Here is a 16350-nt window from a genome sequence, read left to right on the forward strand (position 1 = left end):
GCTCTGGCGCTCCCCTTCTCCGCCCCCTTCGGCGGGGTGAGAGGTCAGCAGAGCGCCGGTCGGCAGGGGCGACAATGGCGGGGCTCTGGGTTGGGGCGGCGGCGCTGGTCGGGGCCGGACGGCGTGGGCGGCGGTTGCCGCAGCCGCTGATGCGGAGCTCAGCGGTGTGGACCCTGAAGGTGAGGAGCGAACGGGCTCCCCGCGGGCCTGGGCTTCGCTGGGCTTCGCTGGGCTTCGCTGGGCTCGCAGCCCCGCAGCGCCTGCCGGTGTCCGGTGTGGCGGAGAGCGCCCCGCGGTTCCTCGGCGACGCCGCGGCCCGTTCCGCAGCCGTCGGCGCCCCTCGTCCCTCTGCACCCGCGTTGGCGCTGGAGCGCAGCCCTTACCCGGAGGCTCGTGGAGTCGGAGGGGCCCTCCGAGCCGGCAGGCGTGCGCCCTCGGCTCGCTAGCCCCTGGGAGCGGCTGACAGCCGTGTGGCTGGCGCCTACGTGCTTTTTCCCTGCAGCCGTTCTTGTGCCTTACGGCTTCGGCCTCGGCTTCGGCTTGAGCTTCCCAGGGTGGATTCTTAAGGATCCTTACAGTTTGTTTTCTCTTGGCCTTTTCCCTAATTTTAGGGACACTGAATTGCTGCTGAAGTAGAATTAGGGTTGTGAGTTTATCTCAACTTCTAAAGTGTCTGCGATGCCAGGATTGCTACTACCTTTTACGTTTGAGTTGAGAGCCTATTTCAATGGAATTACATCGCAGTTTGCTGTGTGTGCATCCTGTGAGTTTAGTTTTCTTTTCTATGTAGTGGTTAGCCGGAGTTTTGTACAATTGTTCTAAACCCATTTTGCCTCTGTGCTGTGTGCTCCAGGGTTTCTTGATGACAGCCTTGGCTCATATGTTGGAGTGTCTGTGGGCCGCTGTTAAGACTTTCTCTTGAAAATGGAGTCTCTTGTAGTTTCTGAGCAAAGACGACTTGACTTTATTAATAGGTTTTATTAAGTCATTTCAGCGAATTCTTTAAAATGAGGGTCTCCCTGAAAACCACCTGTCATTTGGTTCGTCTGCTTGTTAAACTTCCTTAAAAGAAAAAAATCTTCTAAAAATTGTCACATAAATTGATTTATTGTCCTTGAACTCTAGAATTGGAAAACACTTTAGAGATGATCTGGCCCATCCCATTCTCTTAAAGAGGAGGGAACTGAGGCCCAGGTGAGCACTGTGGGAGCTCCAGCTCCAAGTGGAATTGAGCCTGCACCTGTGTTAGCTTAGCCTCAGCTTTGGATGCCACTCTCAAAGTACACAGTGTTCTTTGTGTGGCCACAAAATCTGTTTTTAAATGCTTTTGTTATCTTAGTCTTTGTTGGCTACATTAGTTGCAGTTGTCACATCTTATGCGTTTACATAGGAGGCGGCCTGGTGTAGTGGAAGGCTTGGGCTTTGGAGTCAGTCACACAGATGAAGTTTTGTATATTAGACAAGTCACTTTGCTGGGACTCAGCTTCGTCCTTTCAACTACTTTTTTATTCAACAAATCTTTATGGGATTATTTCCTGTATTCTACCAATGGGGAACAAATATAGTTTCTGCTCTCTTAGATATGGTAGTCTATTAGAGAGAGACAAGTAAGTGTAAAATGCTATTAGGGGAGAGGTCTTGGTGCTATAAGAAAATACAATGGAGGGATTTGACCAAGTCATGATATTGAGCTCTATGTCATAGATACCGTTCTGGTGCTTTACTTGAATTAATTTATTCAGTCCTCACGACAGCCATATAATCCCGATTTATAGATGAAGATATTGAGGCACAAAGTGTTATGTGACTTGCTCAGAGCTATGGAATTGGTAAGTGGCAGAGCTAGGATATAGGACTCCAGAACTGGTGCCCTTAATCATGCTATCCTGCTTAAGGGAAAGGACTGTTTTCCTTTGGAAGTGAAAATTGAAACAAGTTTTGAAGGATAAAGTGACTTGTAAAGATAGAAGAGATGACTGTGAAAGAATAGCATGTGCAAAGGCCCTGTGGCCAGAGGGAATGACAAGATATAAGCACTGACAAAAGCCTACTTAGGCTGTAGTGTGCAGAGATTAGACAGTGCTAGGGAGGTAGGTATGAATCAGGTTGTGCTTGCTTTGCAGATCAAGCTATTACTTTTGGTCTTTATGTTATAGTGATGGGAAGTCATTCATGTTGGAGGTAGGAAGGATTGCACTGACATTTTAGATTGGTGAGGCTGAGAGGAAAGTTGTTACAGTATTTATTGCTATATACTTTTTAGACGTTATTGGGGTATAATATATAACCTTTGATTTTTCTCCATACTCCCCCCCCTTTTTTTAAAGATTTTCTTTTTTCTTTTTTTTTTTGTAATTTTTTTATTTTTGAGAGACAGAGTGAGCAGGGGAGGGGTGGAGAGAGAAAGAGACTCAGAATCTGAGGCAGGCTCCAGGCCCTGAGCTGTCAGCACAGAGCCCAATGCAGGGCTTGAACCCACGAACCGTGAGATGATGACCTGAACCGAAGTCGGACGCTTAACCGACTGAGCCACCCAGGCGCCCCAAAAGATTTTATTTTTAAGTAATCTCTACATCCAACATGGGGCTCAAATTTACAACCCTGAGGTGAAGAGTCACCTGCTCCATCCACTGAGCCAGCCAAGCGCCCCATCTCCCGCTTTCTTTTAGTGTGTTGCCAGAGACTGCATCTTGTCTATTTCTGTGTTCTCAGCACAGTGTTTAACACAATAGGTGCTGGATGTGTGACAGTACTGACTGGAGTAGAGTGCCAATAAAGAATTCCTCCCAGAAGTGGGAAGAATCTCTGGAGTTCACTGTTACTTTAGGGGAAGAACTTGCACTGCTGCTTAGCTTCTTTATGTGATTTTTTTCTTTTTAAATTAAAAAAAAATTTTTTTTAACATTTATTCATTTTTGAGAGTGAGAGAGACAGAGCATGAGTGGGGTAGGGGCAGAGAGAGAGGGAGACACAGAATCCGAAGCAGGCTCCAGGCTCTGAGCTGTCAGCCCAGAGCCTGGCACGGGGCTCGAACTCATGGACTGCAAGATCATGACCTGAGCTGAAGTCGGATGCTCAACCGACTGAGCCACCCCGGGCGACCCTCTTTATGTGCTTCTTTTACATGAATTTGAAATGTGCTCCACTGAGTCCGCCTTTGAAGCAGAACCATTTAAAAATTTTATTCTTGCCATTCCTCTTTCCCATCCTGCAAGCCATTTGGTTGGTTGGAAAGCAGACTGGCAACTCTAGACCCTAGTGTCCCCATTCTTTTAGCCAGTTAGCAGAACTTGTTTGCTTTTAGGGTATATGTAGAGTTCACCTTTTAGTCTTGTTTTGTGTATCAGCACATTTTGTTTAAATACCCAGTTTTTTTTTTCTGTCTCCATTTTTCAGTGGCTCTAGGATGTTGGTTTTAGGGTGATTGTTACAGTGTATTGAACTTTTATATGCCTTACATGGTTTCATGTTTTATCTCTTATCTGTAGAGCAAGTAGGCAAAAAGTTGCAGTATTACAGACCAGGAAACAAATGTCAGCAGTGAAGTAACTTGCTTAAGGACACAATTGATTGAGGCAGAATTTCAACCTTGGGTGGTATGATTCCCAAACCTTGTTTTCACAGTTACAAATTGTCTCTCATTTAAGTGATGGTCTCATTATATGGTGCATTCACAGAACTTAAATGGTCAAGCTTTATGTTCCTTAAAATTCCAAGAATTTCTTTTCTAGTCTTGAAAAAGAATGTTTAAGCCTATCTGAATGCTTTAGAATTGCCTGGAGGTAAATCTTTCCAACATGCTGATAGATTTCTGACAATCATTTGGGAAGAAAATTTTCTAAGATTATTACAGGAACCAGTTCTGGCATGATAAAATGCTTATGGACATTTGTGTATTTATACATCCGCTTTTTGGGTTTTATTTTGTTAAGAGGTTCAGAACCGAGGAGTGATTGGTAAAATCCTTTCTAAATAAGAGGGAAAGATGGGGGACAGTTTAATCAAAAGAGTGAGGGAAAAGGCATTGTTTAAATGATTCCAAAAATTTTTAAAGATTTTATTTTTTTAAGTAATCTCTACATCCAATGTGGGGACTTGAATTTATAACCTCGAGATTAAGAGTCGTATGCTCTACTGACTGAGCCAACCCTTAAATGATTCCTATTTTTTTTTTTTTTTTAAATTTTTTTTTTTCAACGTTTATTTATTTTTGGGACAGAGAGAGACAGAGCATGAACGGGGGAGGGTCAGAGAGAGAGGGAGACACAGCATCGGAAACAGGCTCCAGGCTCTGAGCCATCAGCCCAGAGCCCGACGCGGGGCTCGAACTCACGGACCGCAAGATCGTGACCTGGCTGAAGTCGGACGCTTAACCGACTGCGCCACCCAGGCGCCCCATGATTCCTATTTTTTAAAAGATGTGGGTAAATGGGAGAATAGGGATGAAAAAGGAAATTTGAGAGGGAAACATATTTTGGGGGTAGAAACAATGTTTCCTTTTAGGTAACCTGAGTTAGATGATTACAAGAGTCATGTTGAGTTGGTGGGAAATCAGAGGGAAATTGGCGGCAGGTTTTTGGGTGATCTGAGGTAAAAGTTGGGTGTAAACTCTGCAGGATACAGTAAGTTAATACTTAACTGAATACTCCATCTTTTTAAATTTATTTATTTTTTTTGTTTTAGAGCATGAGCGGGGCAGAGGAAGAGAGAATCTTAAGCAGGCTCCACGCTCAGCAGGGCTCGATCCCACAACACTGGGGTCATGATCTGAGCCCAAATCAAGAGTTGGATGCTCAATCGGCTGAGCCACCCAGACGCCCCAAGAATACTCCCATCTTATTGCCCTAAATTCAGATTTGAAAAAAAGATGAAGAGACAGGAGGATTTAGAGGAATGGTTTGAGAGGAGTCAGTATAGTTCGTTCGTTCATCTAGAGATGTAGTTCTCTGTCCCTTCAAAGAATGTTTGTGGAGCATCTGTGAAGTGCCTGCTACTATGATATGTACTGAGGAGATCAAAAGAAACTAAAACATGTTCCCTCACCGTGTCCCTGGTGTAGAGAGGTCAAGGAATAAAAATAAAAGACTGAAGGAAGAATTTGATAAGGTCTTTAGTCTTTAATGATAGTGATTTCAGTAGTGTGGTATATTCTTATATATAGAAATATTGCTTTGTTTTGAAGATACCTTCCAGTAGTTGGAGCAAATATATACTGTTTTGAAAAATCAGGGTGTTGTATGATTTAAAAAAATTATTTATTTTAAATTCCTACTGACATTTTTATAAAAAAAAAAAAGACAAACTGTGATGGGGTCAGTATTAATAAGATAAAAATAAAAGTGAATTTCAAAAATGTTGGAAAATATAGTTTTCAGGCTTATAATTTTAGTCAGGAAAACTAATAGAGCATCCGTGGGACACAGCTGGTGGCTTAAAACCACACTTCTTTATTCCTTCACAGATATGGAGGCTAGAAGTTGGAAATCAAGATGTTGGCAAGGCCATGCTTGCTCTGAAGGCTCCAGTGAAGAATGCCTCCTTGTCTCTGGGCTTCTTGTAGCTCCAGGCATCCCTTACCTTGTGGCTGCAACTCTGCCTGTGTCCTCACATGGTCTTCCCTTCCTTCTCCCTGTGTGTCCTCTCCTCTTCTTTCTTTTCTAAGGGCACTTGTCTTTGGATTTAGGGCCGTGACCAGGATCCAAGATGATCCCATCTCGAAATATATCACCAAAGACCCTTTTTCCAGAAGAGGTCATAGCCACAAGTTCTAAGATATGGACACACAATTTTGGAGGCCACCATTCAATCTGCTACACCTGCTATGTGCCAGGTGTTGTTTAATGCTGGGGTATAACGGTGAACGTCTCTGCCTTCATTGTGGTTATATCCAGGTAGAGCACACTGACTGTGTTCACAGAAATAGATAAGTTCAGGGTTGCCTGCGTGGCTCAGCCAGTTAAGCATCTGACCTTGGCTCAGGTCATGATCTCACTGTTCGTGAGCTCGAGCCCCACTCCAGGCTCCATGCTCTCTCTCCCTTTCTCTGCCCCTTGCTCACCCACGCGCTCTCTCAAAAATAAAAAAAATAAAAATAAAAAAGAAATAAAAAAGAAATAGGTAAGTTCAAAGAGCAGTAAGTGCTCTGAAAGGAGAAAAATAGAGTGGCGGTGGTATTGAGAACTGCTAACCTAAAAAAAAACAGGGGGCACATTTCTGAGCATGTGGCATTTGAGCAGGAAAGTGACTCAGATTACCACGTGACAATCTAGGGGACTAGCAATCCAAAGGAAGGCCAAGCAAAAGCTCTGAGTTGCGATCGTATTTGGTATAGTCAAGGGATGGGTGTGGCCAGTGTGGCTGGAGTGAATGAATGACAGAGGAGTGCTAGGAGATGTGGTAGGTAGGCCAGTCATATAGGGGCTTGTATGTGCAATTTATCCTAATCGTGAGAGTCCCTTGGAAGATTTTGAGCAAACTGGATCCATGTTTTGGAAAGACCATTCTGAATGCTATGTGGAGAATGTCCTAGTGGAGACTGGGGTGGGAAGAGTGGCATCAGGGAGACCAGTTAGGAGGCCATTGTAGAAGTTCAACAAGAGAGGATGGTAGGGTGGTCGTGCTGGAGTTAGATCTGGTAAGACTTGGGATATATTTTAGAACTAGAGCCAGTAGTATTTACTGTTGGGTTCAAAGGGAGATGTAAGCAAAGAGTGGAATCAAAGATCCCTGAAAGGAAGGCACAAAAAGCTGCCGCATATTGTAGGATTCCATATATATGAAATGTCCAGAATAGGTAGATGCCTAGACAGACGGCAGACTAGCAGGTGCCAGGGGCTGGGGGTGGGGGCTGGTAGAAACTGCTAATAGCTAAGGGGTTTCTTTTTGAGGCAATGAAAAAATGTTCTGGAATCAGATTGGTGATGGTTCCACAACTTTGTGAATGTACTAAAATACATAGTTGTGTACTTTAAAAGAATGAGTTTTATGGTATGTGAATTAAATCTCAATTTACAGGGGGGAAAAAAAGAGTGACTCTTAGGTCTACCTGAACCCTTGGGTGGGATAGTCTTAGTGTTTTGGAACACTGCAGCTTGGGGTGGAAGATGAAGATAGCAGTTTCCATTGAAATAATTTGATGGAATTTACAAAACACAGAGGGATGGTTGATCTTATTTGTTGTTTGTGGGTGCTGGATGGCTGTGGAAAGTATTTTGAAACCACATCCTAGGGTTGATGATTCTAGGGTTGTTGCAAATGGCAAAGGAGGAAAAAAGGTGTATTCACATTTAATCATCAAACCACCTTCAGATGATTCTCGTTTCCACAGCTGGGGTTAACTAAGTTGCTCAAGGTCACACAAGAATTAAGTGGGAGATCCAGGATTCAAAGTCAAATCTACAGTGCTTTTATTATACGATATTAATAAACTTAGTAAAAAGAATAAAGGAGAAATTTATACATCTTGACATGAAAACTAGTTTGAACTCGCTAGTAGCCACAGAGAAGAGGGAAGCAGGCTATTGACTGCATAGAATATGTAAAGAGTATGTAAAAACAGGGGCACCTGGGTGGCTCAGTTGGTTGAGCGGTTGAGCGGCTGACTTCCGCTCAGGTCATGACCTCGAGGTCCGTGAGTTTGAGCTCCGCGTTGGGCTCTGTGCTGACAGCTCAGAGCTTGGAGCCTGCTTCAGATTCTGGGTCTCCCTCTCTGTCTCCCCTTCTCTGTTCACCCTTCTCTGTTCATGCTCTCTGTCTCAAAAAATAAATAAACATTAAAAAAAAATAAAAAAAAACCCAATTAGTCGAATAAATAAGTTTGATACTCATTTTACAAAAAAAATGCAGTCATCTTTCTTCCTAACTCATTGGTTGTCACTGATCTAGCACTTTGTGAAAGTTACAGTTGTGGAGAAACAGTTCTATTGGAGGTGGGATGGTTAGGTTTCCCAGAAGCCTGAAAGGCTGGTGGTCAACAGAAGAGTGAAGAAAGCAGGATAGAACGGGAAAAAAAGCTAAGCAAGGAAGGGGCCTCAGCTGGAGACTAGCTTTAGTCTCACCCTATAGGGGAGCTCTGAAGCAGTGATTCTTAAAGTGGGGACTCAGTCTGTAGCAGAAGTAGCAGTACCTGGGAACCTGTAGAAATGCAAAATTTTCAGTTGCCCCCCAGACTGGCCAATTAGAAGCTGGGGATGGAGCCCAGCAATGTTTTCACAAGCCCTCCAGGTGATGCTGATACACAAGAAAGTTAGAGAAGCACTGCTGTAAATTAGCCCTGTTCAATAGAATGTTATGTGAGCTGCAAATGTAGTTTTCTGGCACTCACATTAAGAAAATAAAACAAGATGAAATTAATATTAGTGTATTTTATTTAACTCAGTGTATTCAAAATATTTTAACATATAAATGTAAAAAAATTATTGAAGTCTTTTGCATTGTTTGGGTATTAAGTCTTCACATCTGGTGTGTATTTTATACTTGGAGTACATCAGAATTTGGACTGGTGCATTTCAAGTGCTCAGTATGTGGCTAGTGGCTGCCATATTGGACAGCCAGTTCTTAATAACCAGAGCACCCTACTGAATTGGTCACGCTTTGAGGTGAGTGGGGATGGCCTTTTGTACACCCTTGTTAGTCAGTCATTGGCTGTGGGCTGAGAGAGGGGCAGCTCCCCGTCTTGATGGAGAACTCCTGACTGGTTAAGGCAAGTGGGTCAGTCCAGGGAGCAGGTGTGAGTTGTGAGTGGTCAACACAGCAGCTGGAGAAGCCGTGCTGACTGCTGAAGAGGCTCTGGAGGGGCCCTGGCAACATCTGCTACAGGCGGCATGGGAAGAATGGCCTGAGAGGGGAGCTGGGTAGAATGATGACAAAGTTTAGAGTTGATGTATGCAGTTTCCTGGTGCTCTAACTCACTGTGGAGGCATAGCCAGAGAATCTTGAGGTTTGATCACCTCTCAAATACCAGGTATTCAGCCTCGCTTTTGACGGAAGGTCAGACTGTAGAAGATTGGGCTGGCTAGTGAGGTCCCAAAGACTAAATAGTTCATGTCTGTTTTGAAGAAAAAGCTGTGCTTAAGTGAAAAAGCCTGACTTACGTGTTTTTGGAGGTCGTTCCCAGGTCGTCCTGGGGCTGTTACAATGCTGCAGTTAAATACTAAGCGAGGCTGCTCAGCTCCTTGTGAAACATGGAGAGGAACTTCTCTTGAAGATTTTGAAGCTGAAGCATTAGCTAATGTTGACTTTCACCTTGGTAAGATCACTTTATGGCTCTGTTAATCCCTGGTCTTGAGGATAGCTGCTACTTTGAAGCAGAATGCATCCTAATCATGAATTAGCCTGTTAACAGATTTTAGTATTATCCATTTGAATGCTGCTGTGGATGTGTTAAGCATAATGGTAGTTTTGATTTTTACACTAGCGTTTGGTTTTAAACTAGTGTTTACGTTTCTTTTTCTTTCTTTCTTTTTTTTTTTTTTTTTTTGAGATAACTGCTAGTGGATTTACCAGTTTCGGCTGCCACATGAGGTCATGTCCAGAATGTGAAAGTAGGTGCTGTGTTGGAAACACATATTTGTTTCCCTGTTTGCAGCGGCTGGAAAGCTTGTATGCAGTTTGTTGAAAAGCTATAGCCTTTGTCGTCCCCCCCCCCCCGCACCCCCCCCTTTTTTTTTTCTTTTGGTTAACAATTATCATGTACTTTCTAGAACATGCAAATCTGAGTCTGGACCAGAGTGCCTGATTATTACTACCCTAATGGTAACTCCCAAAGGAAGGGTCTGGTACAATTTTAAGAAGGGAACAGCTGTATAATTGGATTTAGTTATTGTGTAATAATCTCTTACATTTTGTTGGTGCTTTACAGTTTGTAAAGGTTCGTGTGATCCTGTCAACAACTGTAGGGTATCTCTACATTTTACTAAAAGAAACAAAGTCCAGAGAGATGATTTGCTTGGTGGTGCATGACTACAAAGCGGTGGACCTAAGTGCTGACCCAGGTCTTGTGACCCTGAAGGTTCTGCTACTTGCCATGTGCCACACTGTTAGCAGATATTTCTTTTCCACATGTGCAAATCTTGTAGAAGAGAACCAATGGTAAGAGGTTGTTGGGAAATCATTTTTTTTTTTAAATTTTTTTTTTTCAACGTTTATTTATTTTTGGGACAGAGAGAGACAGAGCATGAACGGGCGAGGGGCAGAGAGAGAGAGGGAGACACAGAATCAGAAACAGGCTCCAGGCTCTGAGCCATCAGCCCAGAGCCCGACGCGGGGCTCGAACTCACGGACCGCGAGATCGTGACCTGGCTGAAGTCGGACGCTTAACCGACTGCGCCACCCAGGCGCCCCGGGAAATCATTTTGTATACACTGACCTTTCTCCTCTTGGCTGTGATAGGCTAAATAGTCTTTATAATTGGAGTTGATTCAGGTGTTTCCCTTGAACTTCTGTTTTTAGGAAGTACCTTAAAAAACTTTGGATGGGGCTTGTAGCCAGTTTGTTGTATGCTTAATAAAAGTAATGAATTAAAATTCTGTGTAGAGGTGCAAATTAAGCAGATTTCTACTAACTATTCTCTGTATTTAAAAAAAGAAATTTTAGGGGTGCCCAGATGGCTCAGTTGGTTAAGCGTCTGACTCTTGATTTTGGTTCAGGTCATGATCTCACGGTTGTGAGATAGAGCTGGGTGTTGGGCTCTGCGCTGGGCTTGGAGACTGCTTAGGGTTCTCTCTTGTCCTCTGACCCTCCCTCTCATGCTCTTGTTCTCTTTTTCTCTCTCAAAAAAATAATAAATTTTAGGGGCTCCTGGCTGGCTCAGTTGGTGGAGCATGTGACTCCTAACCTTGGGGTCATGAGTTCTAGCCCACGTTGGGTGTGGAGATTACTAGGGAACAAAATGATAAAAGAAATTTCATGTTGTATCTCTACAAAAATTATCTGATTTTTGACCTGTATTTTTTATAACTTTGATCTTCCATAAAGGTCTCCCAGGAGTGAACAGGAACAGAGAAAGGCCAACTATAAACCAGTTCAGACCCTGGTTTCTTCTTTATAGTTCTGCTCTTCTAGTTTTGCTTGGACCAGTTGTACTTCTAGTTACTTGGCTAACCAGGGGAATCCATGTTTTTTTGAAATTTTGGGACACATTATCACAAATTCAAATGTGTAAAAGCTATATGCTTTTTTTTTTTTTTTTTTTAAATACTGGTGGTAAAATAGTCCGAGGTCTTCAGAATCAGGTATTTTAAATAGTAATAAAAAGATTCCAAAACACCAGTTTGATCAATTAAGTATAGTGCTACAGCTTCTACATTTTGGCCAGATGTAAGTTGTAATAGAGTGGATTTAGTTTTAAGAAGTGTGTGGCATAGACTTTTTTTTTAAGGGTAGGCTTTTTTTTTTTTTTTTAAAGGTTCATTTTTGAGAGAGAGAGGGAGTGTGTGTGCTTGTGCAAGTGGAGGGGGGTGCAGAGAGAGGGGATAGAGGATCCGAAGTGAGTTTTGTGCTGACTGCAGAGTGCCTGATGCAGGGCTCGAACTATGAACCATGAGATCATGACCTGGGTCAAAATCAGTCACTTAACCGACTGAGCCACCCAGTGGGCACCCAGGTCCCCCTGGCATAGATGTTTTCTATTTTAGTTTTAGGTTACTGATAGTTTCACTGGAAGTAAATATAGCATAATTGAGTCAGCGCCCCCAAACAGTGGTCAGAGCCTGGCGACTTGAGATTTCTGAGCGGTTTGGGGATAGAAACTCTTACTTTTGGGGCAAGTTTAGCTTATTCCTCATGGGCTCATCTAATTAGGTAGAGTCTGGAGGTTTTTATTCCCAGAAGTAGGCTGGAAACTTAGTGCATTAATTCATACTGATTAAAATTTATGAAATCAGCTCGATTTACACCAAGTAGGTCTGCATGTTTGTTAGTTACTCTGAGAGTAGTAGTAGTTCAGCAGTGAGATCTGGGTCACCGCCTTGCGTGACCTCACTGGCTTACATGTTGACTTTGGATCAAGTGCATATCCTCCCATGATCATGAGAAGCTTGTAAACATTAGATACCCCTCTACTATGTAAGCTCTTGTTTTTTTTGATAACCGTGGTTTAGGTTTGTAAGGGACCTTAAAGAAAAGTCACCCAGACTTTCATTTCTTAGCAGATGGGTTAGAGTGGTTTGCTCAAGTCCTAGAGTTAGGGTTAGAATTCAGGTTTCTTGATTTTCTTTCCCATAGTTCTTTGCTGGGTGGTAGGGTGCTTTTTAAAGTATTCCCCTCCCCAGACATAAACATCGCTGTTGTTCTCACTCTTCATAAGTAATTAGAATACCTAAAATGTCCATCCCAGGTTGTGTTTTTTTTTTTGCAAGATGCACATTTGTCATCAGGAATCAGTTACAGCCTTTATTTGTTAGTGATTAAAGACACACGTATGATTTTGTCTTTTATAAAAAGATCATGTTGACCTGTTCATGCAGCAGACCACTATGTGCCTTACAATATTAGGGAGAATTTGTAAAAATGTCAACTATTTTGTTGTTATATTTTATAAAATGGATAGGAAGCTTGCATGTTATTTATTTTGTGTAAATATCCTAGTGCTGGTTTGCAGCAGAATGAGAAATTTCCAGGGAGCTTTTGTTTTTCTTTATTCTTGGAATTTGTTTTCTTAGTTTTCTGCATGGGCTGAGGCTGTAAACACAAGACCTGATTTTCTGGAGAAGTAGTATTACCTTTATCTTATTAAGTCTGATGTGGGACTAAAATTGCTAAATATAGCTGTTCTGCTGAAGGCAGTGGAAGACTGAATTTTTATTTGAATGCATAGAGTGGTGAGACCCTCCTGGTAAATTGTTGTTGTTTTTTCCCTCTTTTAATTGTATCTTTGCATAGACATTGGTGTTCACGTGGGAGGTGCCATTACTTTTTATTATCTCAAAATAAACTCCAGAATGCTTTGAATAGATCTGTGCTTAAATTTTGCAACCATTGCAACCTAGCCTAATGACTTTGGACAAATTAAAATTCTCAAGACTCTGTTCTCTCATTAAAATTGGGCCTAATACTCTTGAACTTACAGGGATGTCTGAAGGTATTTAAGAGTGAGTTTTGGTCTTTAAAAAAATTTTTTTTTAAATGTTTATTTTTGAAGGAGAGAGAGACAGAGTGTGAGTGGGGGAGGGGCAGAGAGAGAGGGAGACAGAGAATCCGAAGCAGGCTCCAGGCTCCAGGCTCCGAGCTGTCAGCACAGAGCCCGACGTGGGACTCGAACTCACAAACTGTGAGATCATGACCTGAGCATAAGTCGGACGCTCAGGTGCCCCAGTGTGTGCCTTTTAAAGACCAAAACTCAGGGGGCGCTTGGGTGGCTCAGCCGGTTAAGCGTCCGACTTGGGCTCAGGTCATGATCTCACAGTTTGTGAGTTCCAGCCCCACGTTGGGCTCTGTGCCGACAGCTTGGAGCCTGGAGCCTGCTACGGATTCTGTCTCCCTCTCTCTCTGCCCCCTTCCACTCATACTCACTCTCTCTCTCTCTCTCAAAAATAAATAAGTAAATGTAAAAAAATAAAAAGCACACAGTATGAAGTGTGTTTTCCCAGTTTCCAACCATTGTCTTCACTAGTCTTTTACTTTTTTTAAATTTGAGAGTGAGAGAGCACGAGTGAGTGTGTGCACAAGTTGGGGAGAGGGGCAAGGGGAGAGAGGGAGAATCCTAAGCAAGCTCCGTGTTCAGCTCAGCCCATTGTGGGGCTCAGTCCCATGACGCTGGGATCATGACCCGACTCAAAATCAAGAGTTGGATGCTCAATGGACTGAGCCACCCAGGCACCCTGATTCACGAGTCTTTTACTTGATAGTGTGAACTTCATTTTTGAAGTGTCTTTCTTATCTATTACCTTCACTTTTATATTAAGATTACATTTTGTAATTTAAGGCTTGGTGCTTTAAAAAAATTAGATCTTTGAGTTTAAGAATGTTGGTATAAAAACATTTGCCTCTTATTAATGTTGTCCTCTTAGAAAGTTCTGAGGGGTAGTACCATTTGCTTTTCACTAGCCCCACCTTTTTTTTTTTTTTTTTTTTTAATAGCTTTATCAATGACTACCGGGTAAATTGTTTTCTTAAACCTCAACTATACATTTTATTAGTGATGATTCTTAATGCTTTAAAGCCTTAAGAGAACATTTTTTTTCCACATTTATAGTAATGAATTAGAAGTCAACTTGATTATTAGTATTACCTTTTCATTGTACCTGTATGTTTTCCCTGTACCAGAAAAAGTAGACTAAGAAATCCCGTTCAAGACCTCAGCAAATAAAAAATTCTATTTGATTACTTTCTGGTCCTTGTGAAAATTGGAGCCCCTTGAAGGCCAAGACTCTTGGTTTATGTTTTATAAAGTTCTGTGTGGTATGTGACCTTATGATCCTGGCATGTCAGTGTGCATAATCAGACCTTTTTTTAAATTTTATTTGACTCATTGATCCTTTAAGTTTTTAATTCCAGTTAACATACAGTATTATATTAGTTTCAGGTATACAATATAGTGATTGAACAGTTCTGTGCATCACTGATGCTTATCACAAGTGTACTCCTTAGTCCCCATCACCTATTTAATTCCTCTCCTCCCTGGTAACATCAGCTCTCTATAATTAAGATTGACCCATCAGTCAGAGAAAGACAAATATCATATGACTTCACTCATGAGGACTTTAAGATACAACACAGATGAACATAAGGGAAGGGAAGCAAAAATAATATACAAACAGGGAGGGGGACAAAACAGAAGAGACTCTTAAACGTAGAGAACAGAGGGTTGCTGGAGGGGTTGTGGGAGGGGGGATGGGCTAAATGGGTAAGGGGCATTAAGGAATCTACTCCTGAAATCGTTGCACTATATGCTAACAAACTTGGATGTAAATTAAAAAAAAAAAGTTGACCCATTGACTCTTATTTTACTTTTCTGGAGATCATTCTGATGCCTTTGGTGTCTCTCGTGTGCCAAAGGGATCTGTCTGGTAGTTATGATTTACCTTCCAACCTTCCATAGTTACAGCATGTGGTTTAGCACTACATGTATTGATAAAATATTTTAGGTAGATGCATAGTGGAAGAATTACTCTGAAAAAATATTTTTAAAGCCCATTCAAGGATCTGTAATTTATTTCACCTTTTTTTTTTTTTTTTGGTAGCATGTCCCACACTACTCAAGAGAGCACTTAATGGTGTCCCGTAGTCTCTATACAGCAGGATATGATTCTAATGAAAAAGTAAGTATTTAAAAAATACTAGCAAAGTTATAATGGTTTTGCTTTCTTGTTTCCATGCTGTGTTCAGTGGACAGATTAAATATTAGCGCTGTATAATTACTACTCTAACATCATGGGTTTTATAGCTGCTCAATCTTTTTTTATTGTGGGCCACAACCTGAGTCTTAAATTTTGTGTTTGTACCTTTACCAGAAATTGAGTAAACTTTTAGTGTGTTTCCTTTATTATTCAGCAGAATAACTAACATAGCCTTCTTTCTTAAATTCTGGGTTGAGAGATTTTGATTGAACTGATTTATTTTTCCATTTAATATCTGTAGGGTTAATTTTGAAGGCACCTTTGTGTATTGTAAATTTTGGGGCAAGGGAATTCCAGTTAAAATCCTGATAGAGGATAATAGTTGAGGCTCGTAATAGGAGAAAGAAAGGGCCTATAAGTGGTGATTAGAAAATGTCATTTTTTCTAATGACAATGACCATGAAGACCTCAAACAGGGCAGGAGAGTTTTGGTTAAGAAGAAGTGATTCAAGTCGAGAGTCAGGAAGATAAAACTGATGAATGATTATTTGAGAACGAAATAGCTGAGGTATCTTCTAAATCATCTCTTGAAGTGTACAAAACTACTCAAAAGAATTTGGAGGCTTGGAGAAAGGGTCTGTATCATTGCAGTTTAATAACAATGTGGACACAATTTGCAGGGTATATATCATTTAAAATTTTCTAATAGCCACATTAAAAAAAACTGAAGAAGTTAACTTTAATAGTATGTTTTAATTCTATATCTAAAGTGTTATTTCAGTACATAATATAAAAAGTATCAATGAGATACTTTTTTTTTTTTTTTTTTGGTACCAGATCTTCTAAATCCAAGTGTATAATTTACACTTCTGGCATCTCAGTTTGATTAGCCACATTTGAAGAGCTTAGTGCCAGTGGTTACTTGATTGGACTGCACTGGTCCAGATGAATTAGCTATGATAAACTCCCTTTTATGAAATAAATCCATGGTTTAATATGAAAACTTTAGTATAGAAGTTGGGGTGCATGTATGTATATTTCTGCACATGTGTTGAGTTTCAATCTAGAGGTAGTG

The 16350-nt window shown here is 41.4% G+C and overlaps 1 protein-coding gene across 1 annotated transcript in view; it reads left to right on the forward strand.

The window, feature by feature from the left end:
- Nucleotides 1–61: 61 nt before the first annotated feature.
- The window catches only part of PCCA (propionyl-CoA carboxylase subunit alpha), a 422256-nt gene continuing 405967 nt past the window's right edge, over nt 62–16350 (forward strand). The window contains 2 exon segments of the mRNA XM_030313554.1: nt 62–179; nt 15180–15257. Coding sequence (XP_030169414.1) covers nt 75–179; nt 15180–15257 — 183 coding nt within the window. The 5' untranslated portion in view covers nt 62–74.

Source organism: Lynx canadensis, chromosome A1 (genome assembly GCF_007474595.2).
Source record: "Lynx canadensis isolate LIC74 chromosome A1, mLynCan4.pri.v2, whole genome shotgun sequence".
NCBI classification, from domain to species: domain Eukaryota; kingdom Metazoa; phylum Chordata; class Mammalia; order Carnivora; family Felidae; genus Lynx; species Lynx canadensis.